At 44.0% G+C, this 27,707-nt stretch overlaps 1 protein-coding gene across 1 annotated transcript in view; it reads right to left on the bottom strand.

Annotated features, from left to right (window-relative positions):
• Nucleotides 1-2,292: 2,292 nt before the first annotated feature.
• ANKH (ANKH inorganic pyrophosphate transport regulator) overlaps nt 2,293-27,707 on the bottom strand; it is a 199,533-nt gene continuing 174,118 nt past the window's right edge. Inside the window, exons 9-12 of the mRNA XM_029590089.1 lie at nt 18,787-18,916; nt 15,789-15,912; nt 9,016-9,115; nt 2,293-5,591 (exon numbers count right to left, since the gene is read on the bottom strand). Of these exons, the coding sequence (XP_029445949.1) occupies nt 5,463-5,591; nt 9,016-9,115; nt 15,789-15,912; nt 18,787-18,916 (483 nt within the window). The 3' untranslated portion in view covers nt 2,293-5,462. The remainder of the gene's footprint in view (nt 5,592-9,015; nt 9,116-15,788; nt 15,913-18,786; nt 18,917-27,707) is intronic.

The raw sequence follows: 27,707 nt of genomic DNA, 5'->3' as shown, positions 1-27,707 counted from the left end.
ATGAGCTGCCTGATTTGTTACTGAGGTAGGAACAAAGTTGAGGGCAGAGGTTAGAAAATTCTGGTAAAAAAAAAAGACAACTTATATAGCCCGTTTCTCTATTATACTGTTTGTTTCCTTTGTCCGCTGTTCTCCTGCCGCTCTTTTGCAATCCAGTTTCTTCTCTCTGTTCAGGGTTTAAATCACCAATCCTTTTCCTCGGCTTCTCTCTCTGCAGCCCACATTGCCTTTCCGATTGGATCTCCTCCTCAGCAACATCTCAAACCACAGTACAGGCAGCTACAGTAAACTTTATACAGCACTCAAAAGCTGAGGAAGACTGGCAGTGATCTGGGTCCCAGGTAGTAAGGGTCATTGGCACCTCATTGGCCCCTAACCACCCAGCTGAGGATAGGGGAGAATGATATGGGCCCTCGGGCACTGCCCTTTTGCGCGAATAGTCAGTCCACCCTTGCTTAAAAGATCAGCTGTCCAGTATATTTGGGATTCCATAAAACTGAACTTTAACCAGTTGCTAGGGAAAATTATTACCATACCCCCCCCCCCCCCTCTCAAGGTGCCAGCGTGATCTCCAAGACACAATAATGTCAAGAGCTCTGTCTTGTTGTATCATGTGGTCACCTTGAGAGGAGGTGATGGTAATAATTTTCCCTTATAATTCCATAGTACAAACCAACACAAAAGCACCATTAGGAGCTTTGCTGAAGTCTTCTATTTACCTAAGTACATTTTTTTTTCTTAAAAATTGGCACAGCAGGTTGGAATCCCAGTCCCTGCTGGTCATCTACATTTCAGGAAAATTGGGACTTGATTTTGGAGCTAGATGACCATGAAAAATGTTGATCTAATTATGTTTCTGAATAGTTTGTTAATGTTATTTGCAATCTTGAGAAATGGCAAAGAATTTTAAAACCAAGTTTCATCCTCTTGTCATTGTTAAATTTTCGTAGTGTGATGTTTTGGGGCTTGTGGAGAAACCAGGGATCAAAACGTCTGAGTGTAGAATTTAAAAATATTCAGTAAAAAAAAAAACATGAATGTGTTTAAACACTGAAGAAAATACCGATGCAGTGAGCATCATGTCAGCATGGTTAGGAATGTTAATTTGTCATAGATTTTTTTTTTTATAGCATGGCATTAACAGAGACATCAAAATACATACGGGTAAATTTTTATTTGCCGGCGCGCACAAATACCAAGAGATACACGCGTGGCTGGTCTGTACACGCGCCAAGCGCATTTTGGAAATAGCCCGGCCACACGCGTATCTCCTGGTACGCGCAGAAGTGCTGGGCCATTAAAAAGGGACGGGGTCTGGCTGGGCCAGCGCCATTTTGCGCTGTCCCAGTGACTCGCACGCTGGCGGCCAGCCCGGCGTACGCAACTTACTTCTACTCCGAGGAGGAAGTAAGTTAAAAAAACAAACAAAAAAAAAAGGATAGGAAGGGTAGATTTAGGGGTTGGGATAGAGAGGGTAAAAAGGAAAGAAGGTTAGGTAGGGGGGTAGGGAAGTTCCTTCCCAATCCGTTCCTTAATTGGGGCGGATTGGGAGGGAACTGGGCAAAGGCCTGATCGCATCGCCGCGCGTGCTTTACAAAATCCCCTCCCCCCCCCCCCCCCCGCGCGCAAGCCGATACGAAATTGGGCATGCGGGGGCACGCAGGCATCTTATTTTGTAACATGCGCGTGGCAATACCCCGGGAACCACGTGCTTATGGACGCTCGCGCACGTGTTTTAAAATCTACCCTATAGAGTTCGTGCCATTTGCTACAACAAGGTCCCCCTTGACAAGGCTGCAAAACCAAAATGTCCATAAAGAGTGTAGTTCTGTCATGAACAGCAGTAGAGGATACTTGTGTATTTGCGAGCATGTTCACAGCAAGATGTTTTTCTTATGCAGATAAGCACTAATTCTTAGTACCCAGGAGGTTGATATTTAAAGCTTTTGTGTGTATAATTTTTGAAGTTATGCAGCAAAAGTTCATTTTCAATATTTTACCCCCACTGACCATATAAATTTTGGGTGCGCATCAGTGGAAGTGTTCAAGGGACAGGGTTAAACTTTAGCCGGTGAGAGCACATACTGAGTATGGTGGGAAAAAAGCCGTCCTAACCATACCTGGGAAAAGCTGCACGCGCAACTTTATCCAGAGATATTCAGCGATAGATGATACCTGCTGAAAATCTGTGAAAAGGAAGGCACTAACTGTCCCCAGACATTTTCGCTGCTCAGCAGCTTACTGAATATTGACGTCCATGTTTTTTAATGATACAATATTAAGAGACATTGATATGAACAAAAACAAGGGCAATTTAATTTAAAACAACAATTATTAGAGTAACTTTACAGTTCTAATGTAAATGCAAACAAGTCAGGAAATTCAGAATTATAGCCCCTTTTTGCAGTGTCACTACTAATTTTGTTTCGCTGTAAGTTTTATTATTGCACTAGTATTGTTTATATTTTATGGACCATTAATTGATTTGTATTGTATTATGGGTGGTTTTAATCTTGAGTATTGTCTGCCTTGAATGTAGGTTTATCGTCAGAAAAGTGGAAAAGAAATTCCAAACTGAATTAAATTACAGACACTACAAATGATTTCGTATGACATCAAAAGATTTCAGAACTCTGCACTATAGCAAAGACTGCGTGGCTCAGGAAATGTGTGCATGCCCAGATATTCAGAGGTGGTAACAAAATGAAACATGAAGTGAATTTAAGAACTCAAGTTTTCACTTTAATAATTACTTTTTCATAATGCTTTGTTTTATGAAGGTCTCATATCTGAAAACAAAATATACATAAAAAATATATGATCTATTAATATTGGTAATAAATATGACAATATTTCTTTTACTGATGTGGATATAATATGAAAATAGTTTCTGATGTGATTTCTGATCCAATAAAAGTTGGAAGGGGTCTTAATTTCTATTAATCTTGATGCTGTAGAATTGTGGGATGATGTCATAGAAAAGCATTCTGAGATCATTTCTGGTGTAGTAACACTGCACAAAGTACACTCAAGTATCTATAATACAGAATTTCTAACAAAGTTTATCAGAGTATAGGTATATATTATTTAAATAATGGGCAGACTCAAGAGAGCATTTTGACTGAGAACACCTTCTGCCCATGCATATATATCTTTATATCTATGCAATCCAGATGCAATTTTGTTTCATCACCTTTAGCTGTAACTGTACACCAAGAAAGGGGAAAATTCCATTGGCCTAAAACGCTGTCAATCAAAATTACCAAAACTGCATTACAAACCTTTTAGGGAGTAATTTTGTAACAGCCCATATACATTTTTAATCAAATACATACATAGTTTACACCACTTAGGGAAAATTATGCATGTATTTTCCTTTGAAAATTATTCCAACAAAACTACCCGCACACAATTACAGCTGCTAATTAATGTGTGTGTAGAGCTTTTATGGGAAAATGTACATGCATATTTTTGGAAATGCAAAAGTATGTGTGTAGTGCAGGCCCCTCCCCTGCGACTGACCCCCGCTCACTGCGGCTAAGCTTACGCAGATACAGATCCATAGGCACATAAGTTTCCCGGCTTATCGGGCGGTTGGTTTTATAATGGACCATTTCCCCCGGTAATGCACCGTTCTACCCATTGAAATTACCTTTGAAATGTATTCTCCCCATTGCAACTCAGCCACCATTTTGGAAAGTGAGTTTTCTGCTAAAATCCTCCCAAACTTTCCTCTTTTTCTTTGTCATTCGGTTATGTTTTCTGGAGGTATTTTTGTGTTTTTCAGATCTGCAGGAATTGAGGTGAAGCAGGAAGCCACTGGTTCACCATTACCCAAAAAAATAATTTGGATTACTGCACATCAAAGCTGAAATTCGTGGTTTTACATATGATTCAAAACTTAAGTTTTTGTTACAATTCAGCTTGGAGATGCCACTTCAAAGATCTAACATTTTGGATACAACCAGATCAAAAAGTGGCTGCCTCTTTTCCAGAGGTAAATGCCTATTTTGTAAAGGGAGCTTGCAAATCTTTTTTCCTAATTTAAATAGAAGATGTAAAATCTCTTTAATTTTTGAGTGAAATTAGGGGAATGTATAAAAGTAAAATTTTGAGTGCATTGTTAGCAACCTTCTCACGAAATTCTCTGAATTATTTTCCATTTAGTGACAATGTTCCCCATACAATACTCAAGTTATTTTATTTAGTCAAACAATTTATATATTCACTTTTTTTTTCTAAAAAGAATGCTTAAATGATCTATCCTGTAAGAACAGCAGCACATTCCAGGTTGTAACGTTGTCAAGTCCTTTATACCTACTACTCAAGAAGTGAAGACCCTCGGCCTTAGGCTTCCTTACTGAAAATACACCTGCGATACAATTATGTAACTTCCAACCATCCAGCCTGTTGTGTGTTATTCCTTATATAATATTTTATTTTTTTTGTGTGCGTGTATATATATATGTATATGTATGTATATATATATATATATATATATATATATATATATACACACACAAATCCATGAGGCCTGACTCAGTCACAAAACTTATCCGGGGTTGAAAAGAAAGTTTCAAAAGTACAGGATGGAGTAAATTCTGCTCCAGAAGGAAGGCCTAGTGAAGAAAACCAGCATAGTCCCCGTCTCTAACATGTCCCACTTTAGGTACCAAACACATGTAAACACACAGGTTGGGAGAGAAAGAGGTGGGCAAGCTCACGCACATTCCAGCTCGTTTTCCATCGTGACCACAGAAAAGCACCGTGCCGCAGATCAGGAGGATGATGCTGGTCCGGCGTACTCGTGCAGCTTCATAACGGGTGGGACCACGCAGGGGGCTGCCCCGGGTGAGGTTCCACACAATGGGTCTTAGCCCCTCGCAGTACTTTTTTTTTTTTTCTTTTAAACAGAACATGGACTGAGGGGAAGGTATACTTTAAACTGTTGCAATTTTGGTTCCTTAAAGCAACAGGAAATGGCAGACAGAAGCAAAAAAAAAAAAAAAAACCAACCCAAAACCCCCCACCAACAAAAAACAGATGGCAGCAAACCGTAGTTCAGAGCAGAAACACAGCAGCACTTTGCTTAACAGGCCCAGACTGTCCACAGAGGAGGAGTGCTTAAATAAGAGGAGGTGTTCTCACTGTGGCTGTATTACCAGATATCTTTGTCTTTTGTATGGAGTGAGAAAGTAAATCCTTTTTTTCCCTTTTTTTTTTTTTTTTTTTTTTTACATTTTTTTATCACTTATTTTTTAAAGCAAAGGCCTTTCTCAAGGCCCCTCAAATGTAAGCATACTCAGTATGCTAGAGAATTTGCCAGAAACCTTTTAACTCAAGGTTTCTCTTCTATTATTATTTTTGTAAAAGAAAAAAAATATATTATAGGTGAGAGAAGACAGGATGCGGAAGTGTCCCTCCAGACTGTCCTAGCCGAGAACAGCAGCACCTCTCTTGCTCTAGTCCTCCTCTTCCCTCATCTCTACTATGTCCGTTGTTTCCTCTCTCGGAGGCATGTCGGTCATTGCAGAGTCTTCGCCTTCCACAGCCGTCTCGCTCTCGTTGCTTTTCTGCTTCTGCTTCTTTTTCTGGATGGGGAGGAGGAAACACAACCGAAAGTGGCATAAACACATGATGGCCTGTGCATAAGCCATGAGCAAGTTAGCAGGGGGTTGATGACACAAGACATGAAAAAGTCACTAGTCCCACAGGTCTAAAGAAATTGGGTCTGTCCTGTCAGGCTGTGTTTGGGAGCCAAGTACTATGCGGAGCACTGTTGTGAGAACCTACAGGTGGGTGTGTGTTATAATATAAACATACGTAGGACTAGGGTCTGGTACAGAAGAGGTCACTATAATGTCCTCTCTCTAAGGGGTAAATTTTATAATTCTACGCGCGCGCGTACTTTTGTTCACGCACCAGGCTACGCGCGTATCTTATATCTTATAAAATCCGGGGTCGGTGCGTTCAAGGGGGTGCACATTTGAGCAACTTGCACGCACCGAGCCCTGCGCGCGCTGCCCGTTCCCTCCGAGGTCGCTCCAAAATCGGAGCGGCCTCGGAGAGAACTTTCCTTCCACCCCCCCCCCCCCCCCCGCACCTTCCCCGCACCTTCCCCTACCTAACCCACCCCCCCCTACCTTTATCTGAAAAGTTACTACTGCCTCTGGGCAGTAGTAACTTACGCGCACCGCTGTGTCGGGGCACTCGGCCACGCCCCCAGACCACCCACACGCCCCCGAACATGCCCGATCCGAAGCCACGCCCCCTGGCCACGCCCCCGACCGCCCCCTTTTGTAAGCCCCGGGACTTACGCGCGTCCCGGGGCTTGCGCGCGCCGCCAAGCCTATGCAAAATAGGCTCGGCGCGCGCAGGGGGGGTTTTAAAAGGGATACACGCGTACCTTATGCGCGTAACCCTTTTAAAATCCGGCCCTAAATGTGGTGGGCAGTTACTTGGGTTCCCAGAAGCAACTGTGGGCAAAGCCACTGATTTCCAGAAGGAGAAATGATAGAGGCACGTTCCTTTTAACAACACGCAATGCATCAATTAGTCGAGACTTAATTTAGAACTCCAGTACAGAAAGAGAGTTGATACGTAGTTTTCCTTTGGAGATCAGCAGCTGCACCCCACCATTTATGCAGGAAACAAGGGGAGGGACAGAGTAGCATGCATGCATTTGAAAATTGAATTTATGTGCACTATTTTACTTTGCCACACTAATCCCCCTCCAGGAAGAGTGAATTTGTAACCCACATGATGTAGAAGCCTGCAAGGACTTAGTTGGGCAGAGGATGGTCATTTTCAGCCAGGCCATGTTATCCTAATTCTCTCAGGAACTGTTCAAAGCACAAAAAAAGCTACATCTTGCTGCGTTTCACCTCTCTTGTTTCCTCATGCAGGCAGGGAATAAAGAGCCTGTTTCTTCTACTAGTACTGAATTATTCCTTTAAACATGTTGCCATTAAGCGGGGAGAAATAACTCTTCTTGTGGCTTAGATCTGAGGTATTGGAAACCAGATTGGTTTTGGGTGGGCCAAAGTTAACACCACATGCTTCTATCTGCACAGTTGACATGCGACATCTATGGAGCATTTGGGTGATGCAGCAGCGTTCGCCGAAGGTGGCAATATGTGCCAATAGCTGTCTCTTCATTTCGACAGAAGAAGAAAAAAAATCTTGCTGCTGTATTAGTCCCACAGGAAAACAGCTCCCAGGAAGGCGGAAGGTTGTGACATCTTTCACTAGAGCAAGTTAAATGCCCTTAGATGCTATTGTACCTGAGATCTGCAACCCCTGTGGAGGCCATCTTTTGATTTCTCAGCTGCAGTGGTAGATTTTCCAAGTAAAGAGCCATGTTTTTATGTAACGTACATTTTAGTTACGAGCAGCAATCAACAGATGGGGGGGGGGGGGGGGGGATATTGATGAGCATGGGGAGAAGGTGCTTATCTAATGCCCTGCCTTTGCTTTCCTTTGCCAGTTCTTCGCCCTCATCCTAATTAACTTCTCCATCTGTTGTTTGCCCTTCTCAGTTACATCACAGAATGAAATATATAAATGTACGCACATCGTTGGCAGAGGCCCTGAACATTGCATGACACCATCCCTATAGAAAAGCTTTAGGTTGGTCCATTAAAAAGATATCACAGCCTGCAACATACCCTTATAAAAGAAAACAGGAACCAAAGAGAAATGTGTTTGTGATAGTGGGCCAAGCTGGTGCTTAAAGCTTTGGTTTGTGCACATGGGGAAAAGTATGGTATTCAAGCTTTTATGAAGCAGGGGAGAGGTCTGGAGATGAAAAGGTACGAAAAGGATTTGATTTGTGACTGAAACACAGTCTGATAGACTGGTGAAGGAGAAAAAAACAGCACTTATTCAAAAATAAGAGGCGTCTCTCGCTTTAAAGTAGGGAGCATTGCCAACAGCATGTTACAGTAACGGACGACAGAAAAAGGACCAAATGGCCCATCCATTTTACGACTCTTGCTATACAGCTCCCGTTAGCATTAGCCACGCTCGGTCTCTAACGGAAGATGGTTCCCCCGCAGCTCAGTAACAAATAAAAAATCAAGTGCTATCACATGATATAATGTGAATAAAGCAAAGAGAGTGATTAAGAAAAGGATCAGCGATACCCAGTTAAACATCAATGAGAAGAAATAGCACTAGCCGTATCCTCCTACTACCACCGAGTTATCCATAAGAATACAGAATCCAGAACATTCTATATGGGGGGGGGAGGGAGGATGGGCCCCCAGTTTACTTCCATTGCTTTGGGGTTCCAGCTCACTCAGAACCTGGGCTGTGATCTTCAAGAGACTTCATTTGCAACCCCCCCTGGGGATTTTTGGCTGTATTTTTATATCCTTTTCCAACTTAACTTTAGTCCAATCATTGCTGCGACAGGTGTCGGGGCCCCATTCCGGAACCCTGCAATCACGGGCTGAGCATCAGGCCCCCGAGGACTGCCAGGGGTTGTGAGTGCTGTTTCCACATCATTCACAGCCCCCAGCCAAATCGGAGTACAGAAGACCTAAGCTTGAAATTGAAGGCAGGTCCTTCCGCATGGCACCGCCACGAAGCTACTGGGCCACTCAAAGACCTTCCTTTTAGAATGTGCTGAAGGCACACACCAGTCAGGAGCATCATCGCTTTGTACGTGAAACCCAATCATTTCCACAAGATTTTTCACTCTTGATTACCACTTGTCAGAAACCAAAAAATTGTAGTTTTTAGTAGGATCAGGCATTTATTAATCTCGTTTTAAAGGAAAATGTATGAAGATGGCAACACCATAACCTCTCAGCTTCGCCGTTCCAAGAACACATGTAGGACAGATATCACTGGGGAGCCATGAGAATCAGAGACAATAATCTTTAACTTTCTTTAACAGCATATTCAAAAATTTATGGTGGCTTTCTTTTGTTTCATGAGCTAGAAAGTACTTTTAAAACTAATGTTTTTCTTAGTCTGCACTTCACTGGTTCACAAAAAGCCGTTTCTTACCTGTTTCCGATACACGTATAACGCTGCTATTGCAACCATGGTGGATTCTCCTACAAAACCAGCCAGAAGTGACCCTACTCCAAGGGTGGCCCCATGGACACTGTTGAAGGCAGAAAGAAAAATGCAAATGAAGGAAGTACAAAGACAGAGAAATACACTGCGGGAAACATTCAAGATTTTTATCTACAACTAACAGTCATCTCGCCTTTCAACTTCAGTTTATTTTAGAAATCCTACATAGCCTTTCCATGTGTGTGGCGTAAAAATGTTGCACAGGCATTGCATGTGACAATATTAGCAGCAAAGTACAGAGAGAAAGGTTCTTAGAAGTTAAAACAAATGTGCAACAGGTCCTTTATAAATGCACATATTTACAGTTTCTCAGGGATAAACAGCCAAGCCTGCAGCTGACCCTTTTCACCTCTAAAGTGGATAAGGAATGGAAGGATGGAGGAGGATAATGTGATTACCCAGTACATGGCCTGTTCTGTTCTAATAGAGCTCAGAGTAATCGCAGAGTAGACTTAAGGGTCCAATTTAAGAGGCAGGCACGCACGTGCCCATGTGCAGGCGGTTCCCGGCGTGCGCACATGGATGCGCCGATTTTCTACCATGCGTGTGTCAGCGCGTGCATGTTACAAAATACGTTTCCCGTACATACATGCGCGCCGAATTTTAATGTCCGCACGCTCATGGAGGGGCGGGTGGCCTCCGCGCACAGGGCAGTGGAAATTTTTTAAATTACACGCACTGACACAATCGGGCTTCTTCCCAGTTCCCTCCCAGTCCGCTCCAATTAAGGAGCAAACTGGGAGGGAACTTCCCTACCCGCCTACCTAACCTTCTTCCCTTTTCCCCTCTCCACCCTTAGCCCCTAAATCTAGGCTAGCTAGCCTCGGGAGCAGAAGTAAACACCGCGCGCTGGCCGGCTGCCAGCACATGCTTCCCTGGGACACATCTAATGGCGCTGTCCCAGCCCGCCTCCCGCCCTGCCCCGACCACGCCCCCTGGTCCGCCCCTTTTGCAGGGCCTGGCACTTCTGTGCACAACAGGGGTTACGTGTGTGGCCGGGCCTGTTCTAAAATGTGCACCGTGCACGCAAGGCCCAGCCACGCGCATAACCCCCGGTTTTTACGCATGTGGCCCTTTTAAAATCAGGACAATAGGCTACCAAGATCCAAGTCAGTCCAATGCAGCTCTGATTCCTGTGTATGACCTGATTCAAGCGCCTAAAGTGTTGTGAGATTATTGCCAAAAGTTAGGTAGGAAAGCAGCTTGAATCCTGAAAACATATCCGATGCAACCTTTTTGCACCAAAGGCTCAAAAAAAGGGAACACTGCTGCCTCCATCAAGAGCCAGCTGCCGGGAATGGGCGCACCTCTCTGAGGAGAACCAACAGACCCAAAGGGGGACAAACAGCTAGCGGCACCAGGGAAAGTCTTCAAAGAGAACAGCTGCATGCATCCTCAAACCCACTTCCACCCAGCAGAGTGCCTTCTCAGTTTCAAAACCTGTGAGCCAGCCATGCATTGTAGGGATGTGCAGAGGAAAAAAATTTGGTTTTGTTTTCAGGAAATTTTTTTCTATGAATTTCTGTTTGTGGATTGTTTGATTTATTTCATTCATGAGAAAAAAATGAATCAAACAATAAATTTAAAAAAAAAGAAGGATGAAAAAAGAAACAGAGGCCTCCCGCCTGCCTGGAAAAATGCCATGGCCAGGATCCCCCCCCCCCGGGCCCCCACTTACCCGGTCCAGTGGGGATCCGCCGGCAAAGTCTAGGCTCAGGCCGAAGCCTTGACCTTGCATAGGCTGAGGGAGATGTGTGTATCACTATCACCTCGGCTTACGCAAGGCCAATGCGAACCCAGGCCTGAAGCCTGCACCTTAGCCTAGGCTGGAGCCAGGACCCAAGCCCAATGCCACGACCTGGCCCGAAGACGGGTCCCAAAGCCAGGGCCTCCACCAGAACCAGGCTTGATACCACAACCCAACCCAGAGGCTAGGTCCCCATGCCGGGGCTTCGGCCTAAGCTGGAGCCCAGACCCAGGCCTGATGACGTGACCTTACCCAGAGCTAGGGTCTGATGCTGGGGCCTCAGTGTAGGCCAGAGCCTGAACCCAGGTTCGCCACCATGACCCAGCCCGGAGACCGTATCCCAATTCCCGGGACCCCAGCCCAGACCCAGGCTTGATGCAGTGACCCGGCCCAGAGGCCAGATCCTGACCAGACCTAGGCCTGATGCCGGAGCCTGGCTTGAAGGCTGGGTCCTGAAGCTGGAACCTTGGCTTAGCCCTAGGCCCAGGCCTGGAGCCCAGGCCTGGCAGCTGCTCCCTCATTGTCTTCTTCTTCTTCTCTTCTGACGCTGTCTGCTGGGGTTTTGCCGGAGTTAATTAACAACGGCGTATTCACCCTAGTGGACGGCGCCATTTTGATGTACAGCAATGTCGTACACACTGACGTAAATCAAAATGGCGCCGTCCACTGAGGTAAATGAGCTGATGTTAACTCTGGCACAATCCCAGTGGATGGCAACAGAAGAGAAGAGGATGACAAGGGAGCAGCTGCAAGTCCTGGGCTGTCAGGCATCCAAATGATGCAAGAAGATAGAAAAAGTTTAAAAGTGCAAGGGGGCCATGATACAAAAACGGAAGGAGACAGGCTCGGAGGAAATGCGGATATCTGGAATTGCCAACCTCCAAAGATGATCCCAAATTAATCGTTTTATTCAAACATTATTTTTACAAAAAAAATATTGATTAGAAAACCATTCCATATATCCACAGTGCTAAGAAAGAGTTTGTGAACCCCAAGTATAATAATGGGAATTACAAGTTCTCAACCATGAAACCAGTCTTTTCTTATGCAATAAAAAGAAAAGGTATAAATTAAATAATTCTGTAGTCTCTGTTTCCTGAGACACAATAAAGTACAAAGTAAGGACACTGAGATCAAAATTGAAACGGTTTGTCCGCCTAAGTTTGGGATCTGGTCAAACAGTAGGTTTACCATTTATTGCCACTCCGAATACCTCTCACGTCTCTGGCTGTTTAGCCAGATAAATGGCAGCTGGTGAAGTCGGAGGCATTGCGGGGTGGAGTTAATTTAGCTGGATAAATTAGCCGACTAACTTCCTCTATTCAGAGTTAGCTGGATGACTTAGATGGCTAAGTCTAGTCGTGCTGGAAAGCAGTTCTAAAATTAGTCAGACACGTTTATCTGGCTAAATGGGACATTATTCGGCTATATTCAGTGGAGGCAGAGCTCCACTGAATACCAGTGACAATTTATCCGGTTAACTTTAACCGTGTCCATTCGCCGTACAGCTGAACACTGATCTCAATAAGACTAATTCAGCAGCGGGGTGTGAAATAAGTGACCCCCTAGTTTCTTTCCCACTATTAATTGGGTAATTAGAATTAGGTGCTTAAATAATTGAGTAACAAGTAAATCACTCTGCAGACTAAATCCTCGCAACTGGATTTGGGCTTCCTGTCCTGCATAAAGATCCAAAAGGTTTTGAGTTTGGTCTTCATCCTGAAATTTAGCAGGAACTCATCATGGCCATGATCAAAAGAAATTTCAGAGGGCCTATGAAAAAAAGGCTCCATTCATCCACTGTCAGATGATAGTTAAATGGAAAAAGCTGAAGACTACAGTGACTTTACACCCAGGTGTAATCAGTCTGCCAAGATCACCTCAAGAGCAAACCGGAAGATCATACACAAAGTCACAAAGCCCCCCAGACTAACATCTATAGAGTTTTAGACCTGTCTTGCTGCAGCTGATGTGAGGTTCGTGCATCAACCATCACGGAAAACTGAATGGGAATGGTGTTCACGGGAGGATGGCTAGGAAGCAGCTATTGCTATCTAAAAAGAACACTCCTGCCCACCTCGGGCTTGCCAAGCAGCATCTGGATGTCTCACAGGATTTCTGGAAAAATATTCTCTGCACGGATGAATGAAAAATTGAAATTTATGGTCACAATAACTAATGTTTTTTCTGGCAAAAACCCAAACACTGTCTTTCAAAGTCAGAACCTTATCCTAACTGTCAAATGTGAAATTTTTTATAAAAAGTAAGTTTAATATGTTGGTCACTACTCCATGTGATAGTTTGTAGAATTTCTGTAAGCCCACCCCATTTTAACAACACCAAACCCCCCACTGACAGACTTCAGGCATGCTTTGGGACAGATACAGGAGGAGGTGGTCTGGGCAAGCGAGAGAGAAGTCCAAGCATCTGCAGTCGCACAGTAAATACGAACAACCGGGCACACTAGGGAGGGTCAAAAGATCCTTATCTGCTAATACAGTCTAAGTAGCTACATTAGGAAGAGTTACATCAAGAAAGCATATCTCTATATATCATTAATTTTATTGCTCTTGTATCTAAAAAATATATGTAAGGCTTCAAGGCTGACAGTCCCCCTGAATGCAGGAAGTGAATTGCAGGACACGCTTGTCAAATTTGGCTTTAACCCTTTCCATTGTACTTTGAAAAGTAAATTTTGCATACATAAAACGTATGCCATCGCATCATTGTACCTTATGGGGAAAAGACAGAGAAAAACTACTGTGGGTTTGAAATGAACGACCAAACAAGTGAAGGTCCAGCTTTCCAGACAGGTCACGAAGTTGATGTCTATGTATAATGTTTTATTTTGGGCCTGAATTGGCAGGTAGGTAAGTGCTCAATGTGCATAAAACCAGATCATTTCCAGTTCCATCTGCCAAAAGGGAAGAGAGAAAGCTGGAGCTCTGTTGTGACTGGAAAGAACCTGGAAACATGCAATGTTTTTTTTATAGCCCTCTGATGCAGCAACCTGCAGGTTTATATCCTATAAAGGCACAGATCTTGTACAAAAGCAAAAAAGAAAAAAAATCAGATAAACACATTTTATAAAAAGTAATACTGGAAGAATGACCGTGACCCCCACCACCAGAGGGAGGAAATTCTTACGGCCCGATTTTTAAAAGGGCCATGTGCGTAAATAATGGGGGTTACGTGCATGTTCGGGCCTTGCACATTTTCGAAAGAGCCCAGCCACGCCGAAGTGCCGGGCTTCTCCAAAGGGGCAGGCCAGGGGAGGGGCAGGGGGGTGGGTTGGGACAGTGCCGTTAGCCGCTGTCCCGGGGAAGCGCGTGCCGGCAGCTGGTCAGCACGAGAAGATTACTTCTGCTCCAGAGGAGCAGTAAGTAACAAAATACAAAGATCAGGGTTAGGGTTAGGGTTAGGTTAGGGGTCGGGGAGGAGAGGGGAAGAGGAAGGAAGGGTAGGGTTAGGGATAGTTCCTCCCAGTCCGTGCCTTATTTGAAGCAGACTGGGAGGGAACTGGGGGGAGGCCCGATTGCGTCACCACGCGTAGGCTATAAAATCCCCCCCCCCCCCCCGTGTGAGCGAGTTGTGGGCTGCCCGCACATGGGCGAGCGGATTTTAAAATCTGGTGTGCATGTGTGCGGGGCCATCGGATTTTATAACGTGTGCGCTGGCACGTGCATGGTATAAAATCGGCGCGTCCATGTGCGTGCGCTGGGAAACGTGCGCTCATGGACATGCGCACGTATTTTGAAAATTTACTCTTTACTGTGTAAGCCAATTAAAAAAAAAAAAGGTAGACCCCCTCAACCCAGCCAACTATAAGGCCATATGTGTCACATAGTAAGGTTTTCCCTTATTCCCTGATTCCTCAAATTCCTTGTCTTTTGTGGGGGGAATTTTCAAAGGGTTTAACTCATCAACTTTAGGAGTTAGCCAGTTAAATCTTTGCTTTCAAAAATCTACCCCCCTCTCCCTGCTGAGCAGCTAAATTTAGCCGGTCCAAAAATGCGCAGCAGGCACAGAGAAAAAAAAAAAGAGGCATAAAACCACAAACTAATACAAGGGTGGATGCTAGAGGTAATGAAAAGCGGCAAATAAATACACATTCTGAGCAAGAAATAAATAATAAGCTCACACCTATAAAAAATAAAATAAAAAAATAATAAACATATTAAAAACTATACAAGAAAGGAGTAAACTATATTACTTTATTAAATAATTAGTAAGCATATATTAAAAAGTGTAAAGCCTACAACTTAAACCATAAAACCCGACACGGCCATGTTTTGGCAATAATGCCTGAATCCTGCAGGCACCACATTACACATTCATTGGAAAAATACTAAAATCTGGATAACCCCTTCTCCTAACCAAAAAGAACAAGGGTTTTGGTGACAGCAAGCTCACAACTAGAAGAAGTGACAAACGGTTCCCAAAAACAGCCTGTAAATGCAAGAATTGTGGATACAATTGAATTCATAGGTCTTTGTCCACGTAATTCTTCCCGTGAGCCTTTTGATTATGTTGTTCAGTCATAGAGCAGCGTTCTTTGCAAACACAGAATCAAAACCTCTCTGTACAGAGTCCGAATCTATGGTGCACTGCTGCAGACTCTGTGTACGGAGAGGTGTTTTGATCCTGTGTTTGCAAATAGGTTTTTTTTTTTAAAACTACAGCAAGGATTTATAGAGATGATCTTTACGCCAACAGAGGACGTTTGCACACCGAGTGAAATATGGATGCACAACAGACGGCCTTTCAGATTTGATCTGAGCCTTCGCACTGCTCTTATGCTTAAGTGAAACTCCAGTGAACAAGGCCCGGTGTAAATACAATGACCGAATATGGAAGGGGTTTTCCTATCGTTTCAGAATGGATGAAACCCTTTGATAAGTTAGACCTCGCCATCTTTTAGAAGTAGGCATGCAGCAGGAGGACAGAAACTTACCCCAAGTAAGGCAAAACAATGAGACTGGTGATAAGGACAATAATTCTCAGCACAGAACTGGGCGCAAGCACAAAGGTCTTTTTGAGTGTCATCAACCAACCAGTCAAGTGTGCTCGGACTGTGACTGAGAAGAGAAGAACAAGAGAACCATTAGAACAGCTCACAAGAAACTGCCTGTGATTTATGAGGAGGCATGGACCAGTGGTTAGAATAACAGAATTGAGAGCCGATACCTACCTCCCTTTAAGTAAATATGAAGCAAGTTCCTGCACATCCCGGTACTTCAGTTTACCCAAATTTAGCTGCGCGGTATTTGGATATGGCATTTAGATCTAATTACTCGCCTTTCCAATCCTGAGCTCAAGGCGAGTTGCATTCAGGTCCTATTAGGTATTTCCCTATCCCCAGAGAGTTTATAACCAAACAGGCCGAGGCAATTCGGGTGCGCGAAAAACAGGCCCTCATGATTGAGGGCCCACTGTCCTAACACATCCACCTCTCCCGGGCGCGCGACGCAGCAGGCTAATGAGCCGCTGCGTTTAAAAGGAGGCTTTAGGGGAAATTGTGCGTCCCTAGCGCCTCCTCGGCATCGAGCGCTCAGGAGAAGTGGCTGTGCGAGGTTAGGAAAACGGATGCTCGTAAACTGAGCGTCAGTTTTCCAAACCTGACTGCCGTCAAGGCTTTTTTTTTTCCATGTTGCTGCTTTCTGTGGGTCCTCTGACTTAATACTGCGAGGATATTACGTCGAAGGAACCACAGAAAAGCAGTGTTTTCTGCTTTTCTGATAAACTTGAATGGCTCCTCAAGACTTAATGCCAGCTCCGGGGCTGACGTTAATTTTTGAGAGTTAAAATGAGCGCATCGGGCGCACGGTTATTTTTTACATTGGGGGGTGCTAGCTAATAGCCTCATCAACATGGCATTTACATGTGATGAGCGCTATTAGCCTCGCCCTGGTGTGAATGTGTGTTTTGGATGCGCTGATCCCCTGATTGCATCAGGGGCTATGAATGTGCGTCCAAAACGCGCGTCCAACCGTGGGTTAGCCTGAGGGCACGGTATTGCATCGGCCTGAAAGGCTTTACCCGAGGCAATGGAGGGTTACCCAAGGTCACCAGGAGCGACAGCGGGACTGGAAACCCGGCTTCCCTGGTTCCATGGCTCCAACCTTGAGGCTGCTCCTCCCCTCAGAAAAAGAAAAATGTTCCTTTATCCTATTTCAGAGGCTGCCACGAAAGATCAAGTACTAAAAAGGAGTTTCTGTGCCCTCTGCTTCCATGCACCCGTATTATTGCAAGGCATTTTGAGACCATGTTAGGTGTAAGCACTGTACATTCAGGGGCAATTTTTGCAACAGTCCACAGATGAAAGTCAGCAAAGAATGTGCATAAGTCACACTCATTTTCAAAGCGGATGTATGTTTGCTTTGAAAATGACCCCACCAAAACTACCGGCACACAATGATACTTTCTAACTTGTGCACATATATTTTTTGGGAAAATTTACAGACATATCTTTGAAATTCCAAAAGTATGCAAGCAACTCCAAACTCTTCCCTCCCCCCCACCCCTTTAGTAATGTCTCCGCTCAGGGTGGATAAACTTCTGCCCATATAAGCCCTATGTACATATATTTACCCACACGTCAGACAGGCAATTATACAACAGGGCCATTTCCACAGCTAAAGCACTGTTTTCTCCACAGAAACGCCTTTGAAAATTACCATCTTATTCACCAAAAAAAGGCACGAAAAAACAGTAAAAATTAAATTCACAAGGTTCTCATTATCCCCCCCAATCCTGACTAATTTTACCTCAGGGCACCGCAGACCATTTGCCACCCAGCGGATTGATGTGGCATGCCAACATCCCATGCCACCTGGATCAATCTGACCCAGTGGGAGAAGCACGACCGCCACACGGAGCACTCCAGATGGGCTGAAGACAGAAGCCATCAGTACTACGAGGCACCGCGTGCTCATCGATTTACCTCGCTTCCTGTCACCCGTAAAGGATGCTGCCCTCTCTCCCTATGAGGATACTTCAGCCCCTTGTTGCTCCCTAAAATCCAAAAAGAATGCAGCAAAAAAGCTTTCCTTGGTCAAAGCTGGCCCACATCAATTAATGAGGGGTGCAGGTCGGCCACGGCTGTGGGGCCGCGCAGCTTGGACACTCCCTGCTCGGACGTGCTGGCGCAACAAGCTAGGCGGGTGCCCGCCCACGACTGCCAGCCTGAGTCTCGGGCGCATCTTAAGCTAGAACAGCCAGCTCTTTGCAAGACAGATGTTTTTTTCAGATTTCAGGGAGCAACACTAAGATAAACTTCATCAGGCATTTCTAAAAAAAAAAAAAAAGGTACTTTCCATATGATGAACATGTAATGCCTTTTAAATGGAGGGAAAACGGTGTAGGGTGGTGGTGATGGGGCACTCAGTTGTTCCGGTTTAATCAGAGGCAGGCACTTAAGTTCCAGTTCTTTTTCTAGAACCACAATTTTTCAGTTTGCTGAAGACTTTCTGTCAGTAGGGGTAATTTTCAAAGTCACTTAACGTGTATAAAACCTGGTTTTATGCGTGCAGACGGCTTTTTTGATGATATCCCTTGAGTGTTTGTGAGTAAATGTACATTCAGAGCACAATCACGCCTGTACATTTATACTCACTGGCACTAGGCTTCCTGGAGGGCAGAGCTGGGAGCGGTGATGCGGCCTAATGTGCAGACACCTGAATTCTGAAATGTCTGTGTGCACGTTTGCACTGCTAGGAGCGGGTGTGACTTCCTGCAGGCAACCTGTGCTTGTACGAGGGAACTTTACCCCAGCATCTTCAAGGCCATTTTATATGGAAAAAAATGACTTTGAAAATTAGCAGTAAAGTTATGTTTGTAACCGGAGTGCACAGGCTTTACCAATAGGCGCGCTGCTCTAAAATCACCTTCATAGAGTCTGAAACCTGGTGGGGAAAACCTAGGATGGGGAAACCCAAGAGAAAGTACGTTACCTGGAACTGGGAAGAAGGAGAAAATGCGCAAGGGAACCACACACAGTTCAGCAAAGGCTAAATCCACGCCGATGATGTCAACAAGGATCTTCTCTGACACGGTAGGGGTCCAAAACATCATGAAGCACAGCTGGGGAGTAAAAAAGCAAGGAAAGCAGTTTTACAAGCAGTTAAGTCGAGCAGGGCCAGCGAGCAAGTCCCATGTAACACCTCGGGCTTCTCAATCCCTATAATAACAGGGATTCCTTTTAAAAAAGAGGCCCAAGTCCCATTCAGGATTATAATACGACTATTTATTACTTAAGTCAGCACTGAACAAGACAAATCCCATTACTGCCAGGTTCCTGCCCCAGGCTGGAGCGCTGGGAGGTCACTCAAGTCACAGACAGGCCAATACAGTACAGTTCGTTCCCAAAGGTAGGCGTTAATTTCTGCCGGCGCCGGGGAAATGCACAGAAAAGCAGTAAAAACTGCTTTTCTGTGCACCCTCCGACTTAATATCATGGTGATATTAAATCGGAGGCCCCAAAAGTTAAAAAAAAGTTAAAATTAATAAAAAATATTTTTTTAATGGGCCCAGGGCTCGCGGGTTGAAAACCGGATGCTCAATTTTGCTGGCGTCCGGTTTCCGAACCCGTGGCTGTCAGCGGGTTTGAGAACTGACGCCGGTAAAATTGAGCGTCAGCTGTCAAACTCGCTGACAGCCGTCGCTTCCATCAAAAAAGAGGCGCTAGGGACGCGCTAATGTCCCTAGCGCCTTTTTTTACCGCGGGCCCTAGTTTAAATAAATTAACTTACTGAATTGCGCGCACAGGAGAGTGGCCTGTGCGCGCGCCGGGAGAGCGGGCGCGTGCTTTACTGTATCGGCCCGAGAGTAAGTTATGCTGAGAGGACAGAAACTAGAGGTCTCCTGGTCCTCTGCTGGGGGAGGGGGATAATGTCTTTAAATGGGTTTCAGTTTGCGCATACCATGATAAAAATGAAATGTATTCATAAGACAAGGCACGCTGGAGTCAAATTTATTGTTCGAGCTTTTCTTAATATCTGCATTGTGACCAGGAAAGCTTCCTTCTGGAGTTCATAGGATGTAATAACATTGGCAATATATCAAGGTGCACCTGGAAGGTTTCCTCTGCCTCTTCGCCCTCTTATTTTGCTTGTTTTTTATTTTTTTTTCCTTCTATTTTAATGTGATTTATTTTATTATATTCATTTATTTTACTGTGGTATATTTTATGTAATATTTTATGAAGATATATATTTTCATTGTGATTGATATTTTATGAGGGTACATATTTTAAATGGGATTGATATTTATGTATTTTTAAATTTTTTGAACTGGTATGATTTTCTTGGAATATCGGTATATAAAAATAAATAAATATATAAATAAAATAAATTAATCAGGCCAGTGGTGCTCAATACAACTGAAACAATTCTTGTATCTTTCTGCCACATTTTCTTGGTCTCTGATTGCATTTGTTGAGGATCTTCTCTCTCTCCACAGAATAATTGCTTGCTACTATCACTTCTATTAGCAAAAACCGTTGTTATGCTTTTCTCCCTTACCCTAATGTCCGGCTTCCTTGCATCAGGTTTTTTATCAGTTGGAACAGGAATATCCCACGTGCTCACAACTTCTCTACAATTTTATCAGGGTCGCGATTACAATGTTTTCTGTGTTGGTGATTTACAGTGATGGTGTTTACACATTTTCCGGTGAATGAGCAGTGCAACTTTGTTATGCCTTTCTGTACACAGGCCTTCTGATATCAGCACACCACTTCCAGCAATGAGTTGTGTAACTGTTTCAAATGCTGTTTTACACAATCTGCATTTATCTGTTTTACCGTTTTGTTTTTTTCAATTCCAGCTACGAACCATCTTGTCCATAATCCACTGATCTGGGCTGCAATTATCAATCTCTCATTTTTAGATTTAAGTTCACCTCTCCTTAGCTATTCTTGTGTCAGGTTTTAATCCAGGTGTAATTACTAAAGTAACTCTTTATATTTCCTACTGTATTTGTGTTTTTACAAATTGTTTTCTTTGTTTGCTGGTACAGTTTTTTTTAAAGAGATTGTTCTTTTATTTTGCAAATTCTGTGGTTTATTTCTCTAAGTGTGCTGGTGAATTATAACTCATTCCCCTTTTGTTCACTGGAATGCTTTTCCGGCTGTTCACGTTTGTACTTCAGTTTGTTACTGATGTTAAGTATGCCCAAAGGCTTATGATGGTAGCTTTATATGTGTAATCCATTGCCATAAAACCCATTGTGCTTTCAGCTCTTGGAATATACAATATGGGTATATACTGGTTCTTACGGGTTACTTGAAGGGCATGGGGGTGTTTTCTTGTTCTTACATTAAATTTTTCAGGCTCTTTATGGAACCAGTCTATAATTCTAAAGCAGTATGAGAGTACAGGATTGCATGCTGATTGATGACTTGCATCTTATTCCGTGCTGTTAAAGCATTTTTTTCAATATCAGTTTCAGTGTCCTGTAGTACTAATTGCTGATCTTTTCTCTCAGCGATCTGTGCTAGATCATAGAACTTTCCTCTAATCCTAGAAATCCTTCCATCCTCTTCCCTGCTAGTGACTCAGAGGTTACTTGCACCTTTAGATAAGCCATTTTTTAATAGCCTTACGACCAGGAGTAGAAAATATCTGAGTGCCTACTGATTGGCATCTGGTACCAACCCAGGCCCAGGAAGAGTTACTGCTACTGTGGCAGGCCTGGGCCTAAAGACCGCGTGCTGCCCTCTCTGGCATCTTTAAACCAAGGAGGAGGCACAGCTGCGGGCTCAAGCATAAAGGAAGCAGCTGTTGCTATCATATGCTTAGTCCCGAGTAGAACTGCTGCTACCGTGGCCTAGGACTTCTCCCTGATTGCTGGCTGGAGGGGGAAGAACAAAGGAAAAAAAAAGACAAAACAAAAAAACCTCCAAGAAATTAAAACAAAAAATCACAAAAGAGATAAAACAAAACAAAAACAAAAACAGGTGGAAAACAATTTTGCCACAGCTCCTAAAATTTTTGGCTTTTGCTTCAGTTTTCCAGGTGGGTGAAATCAATTTACATCCCTCCTCAGAAATGTCACTGCTCCTTTGTGATGTCTGAAATAAATAGCTTGAGTCACTTATAATGCTTACGCTACTAGGAAGCTGAGCCCTACTGCTAGATTTTGCTATTCAAGCACAGCAAGCTGCAGTCATCAAGTTAAGACAGACAGACTCTGGCAGGTGTTTATAAACTTCTTGATTCAATTTATGTCGTTTTGCATTCACAGCAATCCTCCTACACCGTGTTTTGCTCCAACTGTTTTCAGCAGGAGTAAAAAGCTAATGAGACAATGTTGGAAACCACAAGCAAACACGAGAGACACACAAAAACTCAGCAACAGTGACAGTATCATAATCCAATCAGGCCAGCCTATGAATGTATGCTGGGCCAAGAATCACCAGGATCCATCATAATCTACCAATCTAACCTTGGAGATAACAGTGTCAGTAACCGCTACAAAGGATTTTGTTAATGACTCCATTAAGCTATTAATCATTTCTATATTGCTACCGGATGTATACAATGTTGCAAAGGACCACATAGAGGTTTAAGATTTAAAAACAGCCTCGAAAGATAAGCTTTTAGGGGAGATTTGAGGAAAAGAACTACTTTAAGTGAGTAAAAGTGCAAGAAATAAGGCCTTCATCCTTCTAAAGAAAAATCTATATAAGCAAAACAAATCAACAATTCAAAGCCATCTAAAGCACTACGCTAAACGGCCAGTCCATTATCTAATGCTTTTGTCCATATCTGCTCAAAGCAGATTACTACACAATCCAATTCCTTGAATTAGTGATCAAACAGGGATGGATGCTAATCTGTATTTCCATGACTGTTGCACTACTTCTAATGTAGAGTACAGCCTACGAATACATTAAACGCACTTTTTTCTGGACCAACTCAAAGGCCCAGCAGCCACTGTGTGGGAACCCCAGCTTCAGTTCCCAGACTTGGCTCTTGAGCTTCAGGCAAACCAAGGCTGAGGGGGCTTTGTGTAGGCAGTGCTCACAGCCTCCAGGGGTAGAGGGAGTCCCAGCCAGAGCTCGAGAGTGACCCCTAGTGGTTGATTCCAGAGTGCCCTCTATTGAGTACAATGGCTGTGATAGAGAGGATTGAGGAACGGGATCAGATGGAAGGAAAGTCCCAGGTCATTGCAAATTAAGGTTTAAGGCACCACAGCCTGGCCAGGGCAGGCTCAGACTGAGAGAGAAGTCCAAACAGCAGAATTAAGCTTCCAAGCCAAAAAAGAAAAGGAAAATTGTTCTTTGGAAAGTCGACTTTATCAGACAACATACTGGCTAAGCTCTGAAGCCATCAGCTCCTTAAGCCAATGCCAGCTCAAGAACAACACATCCCACATGTCATAAGCCGTCTCCTGCGTGTATACTTAAGGAATGTAAACCGTTGCGATGGTATTTAACTTAGCGACGGTATAGAAAAGTTTTTAAATAAATAAATATTTAAAACTTTGTTTTGCCTGTCCTGTGTTATTAGATGGGTTTTACATCCAGAAAGCTTGTGTGTTAAGGTTTATAACTTTGGACTTTGTTATTTAATAGTAAGAGGTCAAGATTCAGAAAAGCAGGGAAAGGATAACTCATCCCACTGAATATTCATGAACAAAGTTACCTGGGTAGCATTTCCCGGCTAACTTACCTTAACTGGCTATATTCAAATTATGTAGTCAGTTAAGTGCCGATAAAGAAAGTTTAAAAAATGTTAGTGGGCCTGTAGTCTTGATCCTCCATCCTCTCCCACCTCTCTAATGGGGCAATTTTTAATGCCCAATGTGCGCAAATACAGGGAGATACTTGCGTGGCCAGGCCGTGCACACGCTTTTTCAGAGCGGCCCAGCTACATGCGTATCTCCCGGTAGGCGTGGAAATGCTGGGTTTTTGAAAAGGGGGCGGACGGGGGGCTGCCCCGGTGAAGCGTCTGCCGGCAGCCGGCCGGGCGCGTGGGATTTACTTCAGCTCCCGAGAGCAAGTACGTTTCAGAACAACAAAATGGGGATTAGGGGTTAGGGCAGAGAGGGGAAAAGGGAGAAAAGACAGGGGGTTAGGGGCTGGGAGGGAACTGGGGAAGGCCCGATTGTATCGCCGCGTGCTTTTAAAGAAAATCCCCCCTCCCCTTGCGCGTGAGAGTGGGCACCCGTGTCGATACAAAATCGAGCACGCGTGTGCGCGCGCAGTTATCGGATACGATGACGCAGGCAGGTTGTAAAATCGGCGCGTACGTTAGGAAATGTACCCCTAAATGTCTGAAACTAATTTGGGGCATTGCCCCTGAGTCTTCTCTCCCCACCAAGCCCCAACTGCTCCCCCCTTCTGTGCTTTCTCACATATCATCCTCCAGGCCCTTTCCTCATCCCCCCCCCCCCCCCCCACACACACACACACCGGCAGTACCAATAGTAGCTTACACTTCCACCCTTGCTGTCCAAGCAATGCTGGAAACCAGCGGGAACCGTATGATTATACTGCGATTCCGCAGCCCGGGGATTTTCGGGGGTGCTGAGTGGGGTGGTTGGGGTTATAGAGGTGGAAGGGAGGCTTCCCTGGTTCTCAGCCTGCTGCTCTAACCACTAGGGCCACGCCATTAACAGTTTCTAAACCACACCACCACATGACAGTAAATTCTTTTGATTCCTCACTGCAAAAAGACTGATATGCTTCTGTTTGGAAAACAGAGTCTGCAGGACATTCATCAATCTTCACAGCAGCTTCCGCTGTTCTATATTCGGAGGAACCACCCCACAATTGTGAATTAAAAATGACCCTTTTCCAACTCTGTCCTGTTACAAACCGCACCCAGCCCAAACAAGAACACTAAGGCCCCATGGCTCATCCCTCACTCCCAATGAATGTTTCTAGAAGGTTCTATAAAATAATGTTTAACTCGGTGAATTATTTGCTCCGGATCGAAAGATTTTTCTCCATTGCAGCTCCAACAGTACCAGCTTCAGCAGTTTTCAGCCGCTTCCTGTCACACCTCCAGCATTCCCCAGTTCAACGGCATTCTCCACAGCAGTTGCAGTCTACTCCAACCAAAATATTTTAAGATTGGAAAGGATAATTATCCAGCTGCCAGTCCCACTTGCTGTGGATCTAAAGATTGTTCTGGAAGAAGTTTTATATTATTTTACCTGAGATGAACACGTGAACATAGAAGCATGTGGGCATAGATATGAGAGTTCATGCGTAAATTTGAGTTACACTAGTGTAAACACATTTTTCAAGACAATCTTTGGACCTATACAGCAAGGTGGATAATTATCTTTACAGAGAAGTTTGAACCTTAAAATATTTATTTAGAAGTTGTGTTTTCAATTTTATGATTTATTCAAAATGAAAGTGGGATCATTGTGCAATGATTTTAATTGTGAATAAGATTCTGGGAAACGTTTCTGCTTTGTGTTTGATACGGCAGTCATAGGGTTGCGTTTTGAATACTGTATTTGAAAAAACTCTGAACATAAAATCATCTGAGCTGTGGAAGAAGGTAGTTTGATTATCCATAAGTACAGGTAAAAGAGAATAAGAATTTTAACCCTTTTGCCTTTGTATGGTACTTAGAAAGTTTACGCTTAAAATTTTGTTGGCTTTTTTGTTGAGCAGCTTACAAATATTTTTCGATGTTTAGATGAATTATTTTTGAGTAGCCATTTATAGGGAACCAGGTGGCCTGTTTTTTTAAAAGCTTTTTCAGCCTTTTGGTTCAGATTAACTACAGGGTCCGAGCCAAGAGCTGAGGATAGAGAACCTGTACAATGTGGAGAGAGATGGTGAGGGGGCTTTAATGCTCGTCTACCTGAGCTCTCTGGGAAGACAATGATACAATGACCATTGCCAATGCAGGAGGGTTAAGCCTGCCATAAATAGTGGGTTTGTTGGGTTTATGCTTGCTGTTGTTTATTTTAAACCGCTTTTATTGTTATTTTTACTGGTCATGCAGTATATAAATGTAATTCATTGTCAGAGCAAGATCTTCTCTGTCTCTCTGCCTGAATGAAATATGCTTCCTGTCAAATAGAGACAACACACCCAGGAAGGAGAGCTGACTGAGCAAAACCATGCCGCACTGGTGTGACATTACAGTGTCACAAGCGTTTTCTGGATTGCTGCCCACGTCGCAGCAGCACACAACATGGCCTGGTGTCACTGTACAACAGCAGGGGTGCATCTTGCCTCAAATGTCACTCACAGATCCTACAGACCTATTAACAAAACATCACAGGAAAGCTGCCATTCAGGTGTTTCAGCAATTCAGTGGGCTGTGTGTTCTAACGCAGCACCTTTTTGTAGCAGTTCTGCAGCAATAAGATGGCAACATGGTTTTGATTTTAAACTGTTCTTTTTTTTTTCTTTCTGACTTCCTCCCCCCCCCATCCTACCTCTCAGGTTCAGTCTAGTACCTCCCTACCTCCCACAGTCTATTTGGATCACAACACCCCAGGTGCTATGTTCCACCGTGGTCTGCCAACTGCATGTTTTCCCCTCCTATATCATGACACCCCTGCCGTTAGAGAGCACATGTTCTACTGATCCTGTTTCATTTTCACGTGCACAATAGCGATGGCCAGACAGACACATATTTATACATATAAATCTATATCTAATCTATCTATCTATATATAAGGTTTGTGTTGGTCAGTTATGTCGGTCACACTCTTTGGGCTGTCTGTGGCCACCAGGTGACACTTAAAACAGAGGAAGGTGCAATGTGCAAAAACAACATGCTCTGTCTGCAAACCCTGTCTCAAACACACACAGATGCACACACACATGCACAAGCATGCACATGCAGGCAGACACACAGAGCCAAATATATGCTCACAAAAGTGCACATACATATAGGCTCCCCCAAACACATGCACACACAGGATATGCACCCATACACACAGACAGGCAGAAGCACCCACACCCACAGGCACTGGTGCACACACACACACACACACACACACACACACACAGGCTGTTATTAATCAGACAACCTGAGTAACGCCAGGTAATTTTCACTAATATGTTTTGACTGCAAAGCCCTGTCTCTCACACTCACATACAAAGGGACAGGCAGGCACAGGAACACACACATAAGTACACGCAAGCTTGTGCAAGCACACGAGCGCATACATGCTTGCTGAGGTAGACACAAGCATGTAGAAGCACACATAGGCTCCCACATGTGCGCGCACACACACAGGCACAGGTTCTTACTCACACTGACACAGGCAGCGGCATCCACGCACAAGGCACAGGCTTGTGTGTGGATGCTACACACACACACAGACACACAGGCTGTTATAGACCAGACTATGCGAGCTATGCTGGGCACTTTTCTCTAGTTTTTATATATAGGATTATATTATAGCTACTGGCTATGGGCTTTGGATCAGCATACTAACATCAACATCATCTAAAAAGAAACCTTTGGGAATGATCTACTGCTTTCACCACTACTGATGTCAGCATATCTATTGAGAACCCAGAGTTCATGACTAAATGAATGTTTTAGTCAGAACATCCGTTTCACAATCTGCCACATTTGTTTTCTTCTATCATGGGCTGTTTGTTACTGTTCAGTAACAGGCTCCAGGTCACACAATAACTGGTGAAGAGGAGAATTTAACCAGACTCTGGATTCACAATTCTCTATGCCCACCACTATACTACATCAATATCAGACACTCTGTGGGTGTGATACTGAGCTCCCTAGCAGGAAGCAAAAACTAGGTTACCACCTCGGAAGCGCTAAGAAACCAAAATGGGCCTTTAGGTTTCTATGTTTTCACTCAGGAAACCAGGAACCAGGATAGTCCCATTTTTTTTTATTTTGACCTTTCACACTCAGCAGTG

Source organism: Rhinatrema bivittatum, chromosome 2 (genome assembly GCF_901001135.1).
Source record: "Rhinatrema bivittatum chromosome 2, aRhiBiv1.1, whole genome shotgun sequence".
NCBI lineage: Eukaryota > Metazoa > Chordata > Amphibia > Gymnophiona > Rhinatrematidae > Rhinatrema > Rhinatrema bivittatum.
This window is presented reverse-complemented; position numbering and strand designations above follow the sequence as displayed.